Consider the following 15,791-nt stretch of genomic DNA (forward strand, 5'->3'; position numbering starts at 1 on the left):
CACAGGCCGGGCTGATCTCTGGAGCTCAGGTGACAGATCTGGGGTTCAGTGCAGGTAACCGCGGCCAGGCCTGGCATTACTGGAGATTCCTCCGGTAGCCAGTCTAACGCGGTATGCATAGACACTCACATAGCACCCGCATGACACTCGCATGTCATACGGATGCTATGTGAGGAAAAAAAAACACACACCGTACGCAGACCACACGCAGGACATACAGAGGACACTCGACTTACATTTGTAGCCAAGTGTCGCTGTGAATTTGTAAACGCAAGTGGAAAAGAGCCCTTATTCTCATTACCATTTTGATGCTGGGCCAGGAGGTGGAAGGACCTGCTGAAACCCTCTATTGAAGTTGCTGTGGTGTCTGCAGTCTTGATTCTGAATGCAGCAGAATGTAGATGTAGATGTAAGAAGGCTTACAATTGCTTCCTCTACTTTTTCCATAGAAAACTCATCAGCACATTGTTTAAATGACATCAGAAGATGCAGGTCAGTGCTAAGGAATCAGAGAAGCCAAGAAGACAAGAGCCCATGTTCTGGTTGTCATAAATTAAAGTTTTATTATCATAGGTATGGAAACTTCATTTACCGATTCACAACAGCAACAACAACAGGGTCACATCATTTGAATCTGACAGTGAATTTAGGAATCACTAATGTAAACACATAAGGAACAGTGAGAGTTGTCAGCCACGATGGAGCAAGATGTCAGTATCAGAGAGGTAACCGTGTACATTCAATCTCCAGAAGGTGGCGATAGAGGTCCTTTAGACTAAGCCGATAGTTACTCCTTTACTGGACATGATGTAACACCCCATTGGTGTCACCAGGTACCAATGATAGTCATACTGAATACAAAACTAGAAAAATGTCTTCCTTAAGTCTGGAAAGTGAGTACACTGTATACCTATATAACCGCCTCCCCCAGAAGTGGATCAGGTCCTTGTCTTGCTTTATAAAGGGGAAGAAACAATAAGTTTATAGCTTCTGAAGTGCCTATAAGAGGTTATTTTAGCCCAATATCTTAAACCTGTGCAGAATCATCATACATTGAGATTCCATATCCTTTTGGCATCTCGGGCTGTGACCTTCTGACACCAGCTACCATGGAGCTCGGACACCTTGGTGTTCTCACTGGGTGATGGAGGAGCCATATTACAACTAATCAGAGTCCAACTCTAAGTGTTACTATATTACAATTGAGGACTGGAGAATAGATTGGTTCACGAGGCCTGATGGTCCTATAATAACAGTTGTGACAGAATACAGGGGTGGACATCATGATGGTACGGACCCAGCCCTTCTCATAGCAGACCAGCAACCTCAACATCCGATAACTACACCGCCTATAGACTTGTTATAACATGAAGTGAATGACCTGTGGATCTAGCGTTCCCCTTTAATGAGAAGTACCACTTTATTCTACACTAGATTGATACACCACCGATCAGCACTCCATGTTCTACTTTCTCAGGCTATCCTCAGGAGTGTATTGATTAGGAGAGGAGAAGCCAACTCATAACTATATAGAAACTATCTGGTAATTGAAAATCGTAATATATTGCTGACCCCCACACATCCGCAAATGGATGAAGTTGCTGCAATTTTCCTATGTTCACATAAATTATAGAAGAGGAAATTTAGCTTTATTCCACTGTGGTTATCTAGAGGTTAATAGTTGATTTATTATTATTTTTACATTATTAATCCCAGGAACCATGTATAAGGAGAGGACAATAGTGTGGTCCCCCCATATGTGGCTCCAAGGATGAGCTATGAGGAATTAGCTCTGAAGTAAATAGTAAATACTACTAGTTCCCAGACAGGACGGTGTCTTGTAAAAGCCTTGGTAACACAATCTTTTATAACATGGGATTTGAGCTTAACATCTATTTTTGTGTATTAAGTGCCAATAAGTACTGCAATATAATGTGCAATGCAAAAAAAATAAAATTCCTACTGCGCAAAATAATGAGGTAGAGGATGGCGAGGATAATCTGGATGTGTGCACGTGAAGGACCCTCCTGTTCTGTACAAGCTACATTATTTCCGCCTAGAGGGAGCCCCCTAGTCGCAAACACTGTTACTCCCCCCACTTGTGGAAGGCTGCTAACTGCATATTGAGGCTCCTGTGCAACACACCATGAACGGACCATCTTGAGACTACTGCTGGCCTATGAAGCGAGGAGGACAGGAAAAATTTCACATCAATGCACCACAGCAGGAGAGGATGATGAAGAGGGGCGCAGCACACACTGGATGGTCGACATCAGTCATCAAATCTACCCTCTCTGATGGTCTCAAATGAGAATGGCATGAACTTGAACCCTGTCCCAACGTAGAACTTGTTCTGAAATTCCACCCTAGTGAAGAAAAAAAAAAATGGAATTAAACATTGGCTTACATTTTTTTTTTTAAAGACTGAAAGTAATGCACATCCCTTGCCATAGTCTCTCCCCAGTCGTAATAAACAAATGTGAGATGATGACTTGGTGGTTGGCACCGTTAACCCACAGCATTAGGCCCCAAAACAACGAACACATGGAGTCCTTTTTTACATTTCCTCTGGGTAATCTGATTACTTTCCATATGCCAAAAACTTGTTGATAAACTATTTAAACCAAGTACAGGCACTCCAAAAAATTAAATGCACCTTTCCACTTGCTTGTTTTCCCTCCCTCTTCTTTGATTGATAGATCTGACTTCATAGAGCCAAGGAATGGTGGACATAGATGGAAAACAAGCAGGTGGGAAGATGCAGTCAAGTATTTGGCCACCGAGCGCCTGTACTTAGTTTTTACACTTATTCTGTCCTAATACAGGAATATGATGCACCCAATTTATTAACATGAGCACCACTTAATGAATTTGGTGCATCTGAGACTGGAGTAACATTTCTGGTGTAATGGGCGTCACCACTTTTGATGAATTTGTCGTACAGACATTGGTACACTGAGGCACCTCACTACCTCAGTCAATGTGAAAATAGTAAAAATCGTAATTCTTTTGCACAACTTCACAAAGTGCAAAATTATCACAACTTTTCAAAGTGTTTTACACCAGAACATAAAACACGAATCGGGGGGGAATGTTTATTTCTATTGTTTATATAGGGCCAACATACTCCACAGCGATCTTTGTCTCCATTGGGGCTTCCAATCAGTATGTCTTTGGCGTGTGGGAGGAACCTGGTGTACCCAGAGGAAAAAGGGAGAAACATACAAACACCTGGCAAAAAAGTAGTACCATGGTGACATACAGGCGAACCCTACTGCTAATATTGTCCTTGGTGGTATTTGATCCCAGTAAGCTATTTTCAGCTGTTTTATTTTTATTTTTAAAAAAGCACCACTCTGACGTTTATTTTATTTCAGCACTGGAGTGGTACTACCATATATATCTAAGTCTCCTTCACGCTTTCATATACTTACCTTGTGCTTTCCTCATACGTTTCCAGTGTTGATCCCGTAGGCCTCTGGCAAATTGTGACCTGCTGGCTGCTCCAGTGTTTTATGGAGACCGCTGGAGGTCACAACTGAATACATCTCTATAAGGCCAGTTTCACACATCCGGCATTTCGCCATTTTCGCCATTTCGCATTTCATTTAGCCAGTGAGAAGTTACATCACAAGATAGCACCACCAGAAATATATTCAGGTGGGCTCTACCCCTTCCTTGTGGTGCTCGTATCAGACGATGCGCTCCAGATATAATGAATTGTCAAAGACTGGCACTCCCTTTTATCTTGCTTTCCTTTTAAATTATTTTCTTCAAGTCATCATATACAATAGTGACTCGGCGTTTTGATCTAATCTATACACCTTTCTCAAACTGTTTGGAAAAGGTCTATGGATTAGATCGAAACGTCGAGTCACTATTGTATATGATGACTTGAAGAAAATAATTTTTAAAAAAAAACAAGATAAAAAGGGAGTGCCGATCTTTGACAATTCATTGTATAAGATGGCACCACAGGACCAGAGCAATATCGGAAAAGGATGAAAACGTTCGGGACGGGGGTACGAGTAGAGAACATTGAGTAGGGGGCTTTCCTTTAACCCCTTCAGCCCCCGGGCACTTTCCGTTTTTGCGTTTTTGTTTTTTGCTCCCCTTCTTCCGAGAGGCGTAACTTTTTTATTTTTCCATCAATCTTGCCATATGAGGGCTTGTTTTTTGCGGGACGAGTTGTACTTTTAAATGAAACCATAAGGTTTACCATATAGTGTACTGGAAAACAGCAAAAAAATTCCAAGTGCGGAAAAATTGCAAAAAAAGTGGGATTGTACAATAGTTTTTGGGATATTTTATTCGCCGTGTTCACTATATGGTAAAACTGATGTGTGGGTATGATGCCTCAGGTCGGTGCGAGTTTATAGACACCAAACATGTATAGGTTTACTTGTATCTAAGGGGTTAAAAAAAATTCACAAGCTTGTCAAAAAAACGTGGCGCACGTTTTGCGCCATTTTCCAAAACCTGTAGCGTTCTCATTTTTCAGGATCTGAGGCTCAGTGATGGCTTATTTTTTGCGTCTCGACCTGACGTTCTTACTTTTTGACGTACTTATTTTTGCGCAGATGCTACGTTTTGATCGCCTGTTATTGCATTTTGCGCAAAATTTGCGGCGACCAAAAAACGTAATTTTGGCGTTTGGAATTTTTTTGCCGCTACGCCGTTTACTGATCAGATTCATTGATTTTATATTTTGATAGATCGGGCATTTCTGAACGTGGCGATACCAAATATGTGTATTTTTTATTTTTTTAACCCTTTAATTTTCAATGGGGTGAAAGGGGGGTGATTTGAACTTTTAGGTTTTTTTATTTTTTTAAAACTTTTTTTTTTACTTTTTTTTTTTTATTTTACTAGTCCCCCTAGGGGGCTATTGCGATCAGCAATCCGATCGCTCTGCACTATCTGCAGATCTCAGCTACAGAGCTGAGAACTGCAGATTTGCTGCTTCACTTTCAATGCCGGCTGTATTCCGGCATTGAGAGGAAGTGACTCATGTTAGCCACAGGCGTCATCACATGACCCTGTGCTACCATGGCAACCGCCAAAAGTCACGTGATCATGTCACGTGACTTCCGGCGGGGGCGGGGTAAGTCACTGTCATGGCGGCGCCCATATACATATCGCTGCCAAGACTTTGGCAGCGAAATGTAAGGGGTTAATGGCCGCGGGTGGAAGCGATTCCACCCGCGGCTAGCAGGCACACATATCAGCTGTTGATAACAGCTGATATGTGCGCGTTTCGCCGCCGCCGACCGGCGGCAGGGGGCGGGACTTACCGGCACACGATCCATGACGTATTCAGTACGTCATGGGTCGTTAAGGGGTTAAAAGCACCACTCCAGTGCCGGAAAAATAATAAAAAAAACCCAACAACAACAAAAAAAAAAAAAAACAACACTGGAGTGGCGTATTAATTGATGGTTGGATGGTTTTCAGATGTATTTTCCTGTATGTATTGTGTATTTAGGCGTTCACAGTCCACTCCTAATCTATAACAGACAGCGCATGGACAAATAGTTTAAAGTCTGCGACAAGCCAAACGACTGTACATTTTCAACACAGCGGTCTTACTTTCATAAAATATGTATAAAAACCTTTAGGAATATCATGAATTTTATGCACAAAATTCAACCTCCACTGTGGACAGTGTTTAAATCCTCCAAGAACCTAAATTCTGTCTGAAAAAAAAAGGCTTTGGATGTTTATGCTATTACTTTCTGCTGTAGATTTGTGCAGGCAAAGGCAGGAATGCTGGAGATCTGCCACGTCTGCCATCGGCTCCATCCAAATAAGGAAAAAAAGCAATTTGCCTCCAGTTAGGAAGAGCTGAAAAGTCCTGTATAAGGAACTATTCCTAGTGCAGGGGGTTTACTACCCCAAAGTCACTGGGACCCCTGCTGTCCTGCTGGTCTCATTATATAAAATCAATGTGGGGACTTTGGGCTGGATGCCAATCTCCGATGAGTAAGATTTTTTTTGTTCTGGACTCCAGATAATAAGTTAGTCTGAAGGAAACTTCAAAGCAGTGATATTGTGATCTAAAAACAATAAATGAGCAAAAAATAAACAGGTAAAGAAAGGCTATCATGTAAAGTTTGAGCCGTCCACAGAGAGGCCTATAATGGAGTCTTTGAGACGTGCACTAAAGGTGGACATGAATATTATTCCTGTACTACTGAGACAACTACAAGACACCTAAAGAGTCATGTGGACAGGTCCTATTGATGGTTCTCCAGAAAAAGAAAAAAATATATAAAGCTAAAATCATTAGAAATCAATTCTTTAAATACCTTTAATTAGAAAAGCCGGTTTGTTTAGTCTAGGGAGGTATCCACTATAGTATATTAAATTGTTCCTGCCGAAACCTGTCCTGGAATATTAATAGGAAATGTGCCTGTGAGCATGTGCAGTAGGAGGCTCCGCTGCTGTGGCCTGGAGGTAGCATGTGGTCACAGGTCACAGCAACCTTCTACTGCACATGCTCACAGATAACATGTTCCAATAACAGGCTAGGACCAATTATCCTAATTCTATAACATTTGTTGGCCATTATAATTCCATTGAGATTATTTCCCTAGACGAATGAGTGTAATATGCTTATTCAGGTATTCAGATATGCATTCAAAATGACTTTTTTTTTTTTTTTTGAGAAAATAACAACAACCACCACCTTTTTTCAAATTCTGGAGTACTCCTTTAATGGAAACAGAAGCTGTGCAGAAGACTCGTGGATGTCGCTTGGTTGCCTCTGTAACGGTATGTGGCCACGATCAGGACTGGGTCCTGACCTGCGGGGCCACGAGTCTCCTCCGCAGGAGAACGCAGGAGACCACAGCTTCTTGTACCCACGATCAGGGTTCGGGCTCTGCGGTCTTTCACTTGTGTTCTCCCTACGGAAGAAGCATGCGATTCCGCAGCAAAAAAATTGACTTGCTGCAGTTTGGAAAGACGCACGACAGGTCAGTGTTTGCTGCAGAAAAAACAAGCACAATGGGCACGGCATTTCTAGAAATCCCATCCATTGTGCTTGTACTGTACAATGCAGCGTTTTGGACGCAGCTGAAACATGCTGCGTCCAAAACGCTGCAAACACTGATTGTGAGCACACACCCTAAGTTTTTCACCAATTTTACAAGGTGTGTCGGTCCATGTATAAAATCGGATTCAGGAATTTACTTTTAGAACCCCTATTTTAAAGGACTTGTGATCTGTTCCAAAAAAAATAAAAAAAAAAATCGAAGTTAAAACACCTTGTAAAAGCCTTAATCTATCACAATTCTAATCTTTTCTGTCTTGCGCTGCATCATTCCATTGCAGAAATATTCAGATTTTTTGCTTTGGCATACTGACTATGTAGCTGGTACATGCAGTCACCCATTTTCCCATTCAACATATACCAACATATATTTCCTCCCCCCCCCCCCTTTTATTATTTCAAGCCCTGCTTGTGTCTCTACCTTGTGGGAGCTCCCTGCAATTCCCGATGCTAACAAGTGTCTCAATGCGTCCAAGCATTTTCTTGTATTGTCTCAGAATTATCCATTTTTATTCAGCACAAGATCTCGCCTACTATGTTTTATGTTTACTGGTTCAATGTTCCTCAATTTTGTAATTACCATTAAACAGTAGTTGGAACGATGTATTTGTGTTTTATAACAATTTTAAAAAGATTTTATAAAAAAAAAAAAAAAAAAATGTTGCTTTGTAGATCACTATGTGAAATCTCTGCTTGGAGACCAACTGGGCCTTTTTTCCAGCATCTTCTATGAGGGCTTGCACTTTCATCCTTTAACATCTGGGAGGGAGAGGTGATAATGCACACATCTAGTAAGATTCTGAAGAAACAATTAATTGAACTACAAGCAGAGATTTCACATACTGCCCTTCAAAAGCAACAAATATGGATAGCTCTGCAATGGAGCAAGGCAGCGTAAAATGGGAAAAAAAAATGGCACAATTAGGGTAGCTTAGACATTTTTACAAGGTATTTAACTGATTTAATTTGAGCAAGTGACAGGTCCTCTTTAAATCAATTTTGGAAAATCTGTAGCAAAGGTCTTTATAGTAATTTTATTGCAACAATTCTCACTGCCGCCATTGCAAAGCAAACTCCCCCTGTGCAGGGTCACTGCTGCCTAGCATATGTACAATGTTCTTCTATATCATGTACAATGAAAGCCTTCTACTGCAGAACCCATTGATACATGATATGGAATAATACCATCTGTTAGCTAAAAGTTCCATCCTCTGACCAAGTGACTCGTTAAAAATGCAGCAGCTAATTCAAACAGTAAATTATATACATTCCCATTCATTCAACCCAAGAGCGGGGAGGCTAGTGTAATCATCATTATAGGAGGCAGTGGTGCAGGGAGGACACGGCGGGCTTATCCATTCCATGTGTTAGAGGTATGACAGGGATGTCATCGCATGTTCAGAAGTGACAAAGTTTCGGGTTTCATTGCGATTCCAAGCTTAAATTAGAGCATTAGAGCAGCTCTATAGCTGACCACTCACGCCAACATAGAGCAAGCAATATGAATCCCATGTGAGCAGCCTAACATATAATGTCTCTTTGTTGTAGATAGAAGGCCTTCGCCAAAATTACCGTATTTTTCGGACCATAAGACGCACTTTTTTCCCCCAAATGTTGGGGGAAAGTTGGGGGTGCGTCTTATGGTCTGACTATAGGGCTGCGGCTGGGAATGAGGGTGCTGCAGGTCATCGGGGGCACGAGCAGGCAGCAGCAGCAGCGCCTGCCGTGACCACGGGGGCCCGCTCATTACATATGCACGCCCATCCTCCCGCCCATTTCTCAGCGCAGAAGCCGGCGCTGACAGGTGGGTGGGAGGATGAGCGGGGACGCGCGCATAGTAAAGAGCCAGTCCACATGATCACCCCTGGCAATTACAGCCTGGAGTGATCATGTGCGGCTGTATTCACTGCCCCCCGCGCGTCATTACCAGCGCGGGGTGCAGTGAATCAGTGCACTCACCCGTCCCAGTGTGTGGAGCCGTCCCCCTGCAGCACGCGATGTCTTCCTGTCTGTGCCGGTCAGCTGATCTGTGCTGGTCAGCTGATCGGCACAGACAGGAAGACATCGCGATGCAGCAGGGGAACGGCTACACACACACACACACACACACACACACACACACACACACACACACACACACACACACACACACACAGGTCAGTGGCGCACAGAGGAAGATGATCGGCTGCAGGGAGTGAGGAAAAGGTGAGTATAAACGTTTATTTTTTTCTCTGTGCTATAGGATACAGGCCATATACCAGGATGGTATATGAGCACGATGGGGGCATATAGCAGGATGGGGGGGGGGGTATGTGAACAGGGTGGACCGGGGGGGGGGGGGTATGTGAACAGGGTGGACGGGGGGGGTATGTGAACAGGCTGGATGGGGGGGGGGGGGGTATGTGAACAGGCTGGATGGGGGGGGGGGGGGGGTATGTGAACAGGCTGGATGGGGGGGGGGGTATGTGAACAGGCTGGATGGGGGGGGGGGGGGGGTATGTGAACAGGCTGGATGGGGGGGGGGGTATGTGAACAGGCTGGATGGGGGGGGGGTATGTGAACAGGCTGGATGGGGGGGGGGGGGGTATGTGAACAGGCTGGATGGGGGGGGGGGGGTATGTGAACAGGCTGGATGGGGGGGGGTATGTGAACAGGCTGGATGGGGGGGGTATGTGAACAGGCTGGATGGGGGGGGGGGTATGTGAACAGGCTGGATGGGGGGGGGGGGTATGTGAACAGGCTGGGGGGTGGGGGTATGTGAACAGGCTGGATGGGGGGGGTATGTGAACAGGCTGGGGGGGGGGGTATGTGAACAGGCTGGATGGGGGGGTATGTGAACAGGCTGGATGGGGGGGGGTATGTGAACAGGCTGGATGGGGGGGGGGGTATGTGAACAGGCTGGATGGGGGGGGTATGTGAACAGGCTGGATGGGGGGGGTATGTGAACAGGCTGGATGGGGGGGGTATGTGAACAGGCTGGATGGGGGGGGTATGTGAACAGGCTGGATGGGGGGGGGTATGTGAACAGGCTGGATGGGGGGGGGGTATGTGAACAGGCTGGATGGGGGGGGTGGTATGTGAACAGGCTGGATGGGGGGGTATGTGAACAGGCTGGATGGGGGGGGTATGTGAACAGGCTGGATGGGGGGGTATGTGAACAGGCTGGATGGGGGGGGTATGTGAACAGGCTGGATGGGGGGGTATGTGAACAGGCTGGATGGGGGGGGGGTATGTGAACAGGCTGGATGGGGGGGGTATGTGAACAGGCTGGATGGGGGGGGTATGTGAACAGGCTGGATGGGGGGGGTATGTGAACAGGCTGGATGGGGGGGGTATGTGAACAGGCTGGATGGGGGGGGTATGTGAACAGGCTGGATGGGGGGGTATGTGAACAGGCTGGATGGGGGGGTATGTGAACAGGCTGGATTGGGGGGGTATGTGAACAGGCTGGATGGGGGGGGTATGTGAACAGGCTGGATGGGGGGGGGTATGTGAACAGGCTGGATGGGGGGGTATGTGAACAGGCTGGATGGGGGGGGGTATGTGAACAGGCTGGATGGGGGGGGGGTATGTGAACAGGCTGGATGGGGGGGGGTATGTGAACAGGCTGGATGGGGGGGGGGGTATGTTATGTGAACAGGCTGGATGGGGGGGGGTATGTGAACAGGATGGATGGGGGGGTATGTGAACAGGATGGATGGGGGGGTATGTGAACAGGATGGATGGGGGGGGGGTATGTGAACAGGATGGATGGGGGTTTATAGCAGGATCATATACAAGGCAGGAGGATCATTACCAGGATCGGGTACCTTAGTAGAGAATTTGGGGACATTACCCCCATAACAGTATCAGCAGCAGATCCTCGCCCCATAACAGTGTGTCATGACCACATTTTTTGCTTAAAGTTTTATTTTCCCATTTTCCTCCTCTAAAACCAGGGTGCGTCTTATAGTCCGGTGCGTCTTATAGTCCGAAAAATACGGTACTGCCGGGAAGAGAAAAGTGGAAGCACTTCCTGACCAGCAGCTCTTCAGCTTTTACAATGCTACAACCCCCATTGTACCCCAACTACCTATGGCTGGCAATTGTAGTTTTGCAACAGACTTCAAGAGGTTGGAGACCACGGTCTTAGACCATCAAAATAAGCTAAATTATCAGTTAGGATTTCAGACTATTCGGCATTAATTTAAGTGTACCTGTTTCAGGTGAATATCAATTAAGTATGAAGACAGTTTTGTTTTTTTTACCTTTATTTCTTTGTTTGTTTTCCTCCTACCGTGTTTCCCCAAAAATAAGACCTCCCCCAAAAATTAGACCTAGCAGGAGTTTTCAGGGATGCTTAAATATAAGACATCCCCTGAAAATAAGACCTAGCCGTGGTCAATAATGAAGTGTCATGCAGCGGTAAAAAAGATAAAGACACTGCAGGATACTTCAGTATAGACAGCAGAGCCCCCCAGAAGAAAGAAGAGAGAAGACCCCCCCCAATCATACTCCCCCAGACGCTGACCGGGAGCAGGTGAGAGCATCAAGGTCCTGCGGCAGAACACACACGCACACACACATCAGATCATGCACACGCACACACACTCTACAGATCGCATCCACACACTCACCACATCCAGCGATATCGCTTGCTCCTCGGCGGCGATACTGTGTAGTGCAGTGACCTTCCAGGACATGCCGGATGATCACTTGGCCAGAAGCACGTGGTATCTCCGGATGTTGTGAGTGTGTGCGTGCAATTATACAGGTATGTGCGATATCGTAAGTGTGTGTGAGTGTATGCTGTCTGATGTATGACAGTGTTCTGATGTGCGAGTGTCGGCCAGACGCAGGGGAGCACAGCTGCTGAGAGATCATGGGGAGGAATGATGTGGAATCTGGTGTGTGTGTGAGAGTGTGAGTGTGTGAGTGTGTGAGAGTGTGAGAGTGTGAGTGTGTGAGTGTGTGAGTGTGTGAGTGTGTGAGTGTGTGAGAGATGTGAGAGATGTGAGAGATGTGATCTATGCGAGTGTCAGCCAGACGCAGGGGAGGCGTGCAGCATACCTGCTGTGATATCACACAGAGATCTGGGAGCCATATAGATGCCCAGGGCTGGTAAGTATGACAATCCTGTGAAGAGGAGGTCTGCTTTTTGTGGGGAGTTAACTTACCCCCAACCATGTCTACTCGAGAATAAGGCACCACCTGAAAATAAGTCCTAGTGCTTTTTTCAGGGCAAAAAAATATATAAGACAGTGTCTTACTTTTGGGGAAATAGGGTATGATCTCCCCATACACAGCACACAGAAATGAGGAGATCCTGCTCTGCAATATTTACTCTAAAATTTATACACAAAATGCATTAACATGAAGGCCATAATACAGCAGTACGGAGCAGTGCAGCTTTGAACTCAGCACGGAGGTAAAACAAAAAATCAGCGTCTGTGTGCTTGTGCCTCTCCATAATGGCTCCCTTCTCCTCTCCCTCTAGAGACTCCTATTGGCATCAACTGTAACCTGATCTATCAGGGAGGTGATATCGGTGTTCATCTCTAAGGGTCCCATTACACGTAGTGACGCGACCAGCGATCCCAGCAGCGATCCGACCTGGCAGGGATCGCTGGAGTGTCGCTACATGGTCGCTGGTGAGCTGTCAATCAGGCAGATCTCCACAGCGATCAGAGACCAGCCACCAGCGACCCGAGTAACGACGCTGTGCTTGGTAGCCAGGTTACACAACGGGTTACTATGCAAAGCGCTTTGCTTAGTTACCCGATGTGTACCATGGTTTCCAGCGTACGCCACTTACAGGCTGCCAGACGCCGGCTCCCTGCACACATTGCCAGGGTACAAATCGGTTTACTATGCAAAACGCTTTGTTTAGCTACCCGATGTGTACCATGGTTACCAGCGTACGCCACTTACAGGCTCCCAGACACCGGCTCCCTGCACAATCAGATCGTTGGTCTCCTGTAGTCAAAGATGCCGACACGTGCTGCACAGCGGGAGACCAACGAGCAAAAAATGGTCCTGATCGGTTTGTAACGATCAGCGACCTCGCAGCAGGGGCCCGCTCTCTGCTGCTTGTCGTCACACACAGCGATATCGCTGGCGAGGTCGCTGATACGTCACAAAACCTGTGACGTTTCAGCGATCTCGCTGTGTGTGACGGGGGCTTAAAGCAGGGGCTTACTAATGAATCAATGATGAGTAATCTGGGCAGAAGGAAGAAGAGAGGAAAGAAGTGGTGAATAAGTCGAGAAAGACATTCCTGTTTAACACTTTCTTGGCGGTGCTTGTAATAGAAATATATGGAAAAAGCTAATGTGACTGCAACACCTAACTGGACCTTTATCAGCAGAACTATTTGTACAAAGATAAATATTACGCAAGAACAAAAATCCTGATGGATAACAGTGATTTAGTATTGCTACTTACCAATGCAGACGAAGGGCATGCAAAAAAGCTGACAAACCCTCCATGATAAGCAGGATGGCAATGGTGAGAGTTGAAAATGCTGCAAACACTAAGACTAGGAGAATGCCACCGCCTAGGTTCCTCACATTCAGGCCAACATGCATCACCATCGTCCACAGGACCTCAGAGAGTTCTACAAGGCAATAACAACCAAAATTATTAGAACTATCATTTTCTTATAGTTTCCACATTGAAGATCATAGTTCTGCTCACTGAAGCCTCATTCATGTATTCCATCCATCAATGATTGTCTGGAGACCTCCCTGTATCTTAGGTACACCATCAGTATATTAGAATTTGTATGTGATCCAATGAGCTTAATCTTCTTCAGAAACTTGAAGGAACTCTCTGGGGTAAGTAATATACAACTTTGCCTAGTGAAGGGCTAAGTAGCCGTGTAGGACACAGGGATTCAAGGTACAACAAGAGCACAATTGCAGTGTGGTGCTCTGCTTCATCATAGCATGGAATTAAAGGGTTCCTTTAGATTATATCTTAAAGGGAACAAGTCACATTGTACACGCAGACCTACTGTGGATGGCATAGTATAGAGGAGAAGAAGCTGAGCAGAACGATACGTAGGTTTGCTGGAAAAGACTCCGTATAACTTGGATTTTATTCATTGAAATCCCTGGCGTTTGTATACGTAAGAGTCCAATGGGCAGTCCTACACCGTGATTGACAGTCGTCTGTATGTACGCATGAGTCAAGTGGGCGGTGCTATTCAGTAACTGACAATCTTCTGTACGTCTGCATACGAGTCCAGAGGGCTGTCCTACTCAGTGATTGACAGTCTTCTATATGTATGCATACATGTCCAGTGGGCTGTCCTACTCATTGATTAACAGCTATCTCTGACAGTTGTCCCTTTATGACTGGGCATGCAATCAATGAGTAGACTGGACTCATATGTATACAAACACCAGAAATTTCAATGAATAAAATGCAGGCTTTACTGAAACGTTTCCCATAATCTGATTAGATCCTTAGATCCTGCAGATCAGATGCCATTTTCAACATGAGAGATTCACTTTAATCTACACTAAAACCTGCTAAATACTTACGAGCATGTGCCAGACTCAGGGCCCAAAGTCGGAGATATGAGGCTGTATTAGAAATGCACCCTAAGCAGTATTCGATGGTATGAATGGCCTGGTTGACCACAACATCGCCAAAGTTAAACTGTAAACATAAGAACATAGGACAGCAGGTTACATTGAGGTATTGGATGATGGTGGTTTTCATGTGGAGATGCTGTGAAGGATGACCCAGCAGCTGCGTGTTCGCCAGTCAGAAATTCATCACAACCATACAGCCCAAAGCCAAAATGCGTGGTGGATGGGTCCAACCATGAGTAGGTGATAATGTTTAGTGTCAAAAAAAGCCAGCCTAGGTGTTACAGTGACTGACACAAGCACTCACCCGTGAGAAAACATCACTCTTAGTTAGTGCAAGTCACCTTTGTACTTACAGATTCGACTGTTACCATAGAAACATGAAACTCCTCTAATTCCGTATTTGAAACCTCTACAGAGTCTTGTTGATCGGAGAACTGGGTATTAAGCTGGGGAATGGAGGTGTGACATGAGAGACAGGTAGGAACATTACAGGACAATGCAGGACCAGAATCAGGAGGCATGGCAATTGGTAAGAGTAGGTACCGTATTTTTCTGACTATAAGACATACCTTTTTTCCCCCACAAAATTTGTGAGGAAAGTGTGGGGTGCATCTTAGGCTGCTTTCACACATCCGGTTTTGCTGAGTGGCACAATACGGCGCTTTGCAGAAAAAACGCAACCGTTTTTTTTTGCCGCCGGTTGCGTTTTTTCCGCATAGACTTGCATTAGCACCGTATTGTGCCGCATGGCCTTGCGTTGCGTCTGGTTTTTGCCAGATGCGGCATATTTAGCCCATGGGGCGGCCGGATGGAACGTTGCATGGCACTTTTTTTGTGCACAATTTACAATGCAAACCTATGGACGCCGGATGCGGCGTCCTGCGGCAAAAACCGCATCCAGACGCCGGATACGGTTTTTTGAACTGCGCATGCTCAGTATCAAGCCGCAACCGTCAAAAAACGGACGGGCCGCATGGAAAGACTTATGCAACGGATCCGTTTTTTTCGCCGCATCCGTTGCATAGGTTTTTGAGCCGGACTGTGCCTGATGCAAAAAAACTGAGGTGTGAAAGCAGCCTTATAGTGCGGATATACATGGATTACTGTAGTGGGGGTAGAAGAGCGAGTCACAGGAGGTATGAGCAGGGTGGCCGCTG

General features: G+C 45.6%; 1 protein-coding gene across 6 annotated transcripts in view; it reads right to left on the bottom strand.

Moving 5' to 3' along the window:
- Nucleotides 1-537: 537 nt before the first annotated feature.
- The window catches only part of ATP6V0A1 (ATPase H+ transporting V0 subunit a1), a 118,807-nt gene continuing 103,553 nt past the window's right edge, over nucleotides 538-15,791 (bottom strand). For 5 of the 6 annotated variants that reach the window (XM_075350002.1, XM_075349999.1, XM_075349998.1 and 2 more), the window contains 3 exons: nucleotides 14,581-14,698; nucleotides 13,478-13,649; nucleotides 538-2,366 (listed from right to left, as the gene is read on the bottom strand). In XM_075350002.1, coding sequence (XP_075206117.1) covers nucleotides 2,273-2,366; nucleotides 13,478-13,649; nucleotides 14,581-14,698 — 384 coding nt within the window. In that variant the 3' untranslated portion in view covers nucleotides 538-2,272. Of the gene's footprint in view, nucleotides 2,367-13,477; nucleotides 13,650-14,580; nucleotides 14,699-14,987; nucleotides 15,081-15,791 lie in introns of all 6 variants that reach the window. The other variant, XM_075350003.1, reaches the window with a different exon arrangement.

Source organism: Anomaloglossus baeobatrachus, chromosome 5 (genome assembly GCF_048569485.1).
Source record: "Anomaloglossus baeobatrachus isolate aAnoBae1 chromosome 5, aAnoBae1.hap1, whole genome shotgun sequence".
Lineage (NCBI taxonomy): Eukaryota > Metazoa > Chordata > Amphibia > Anura > Aromobatidae > Anomaloglossus > Anomaloglossus baeobatrachus.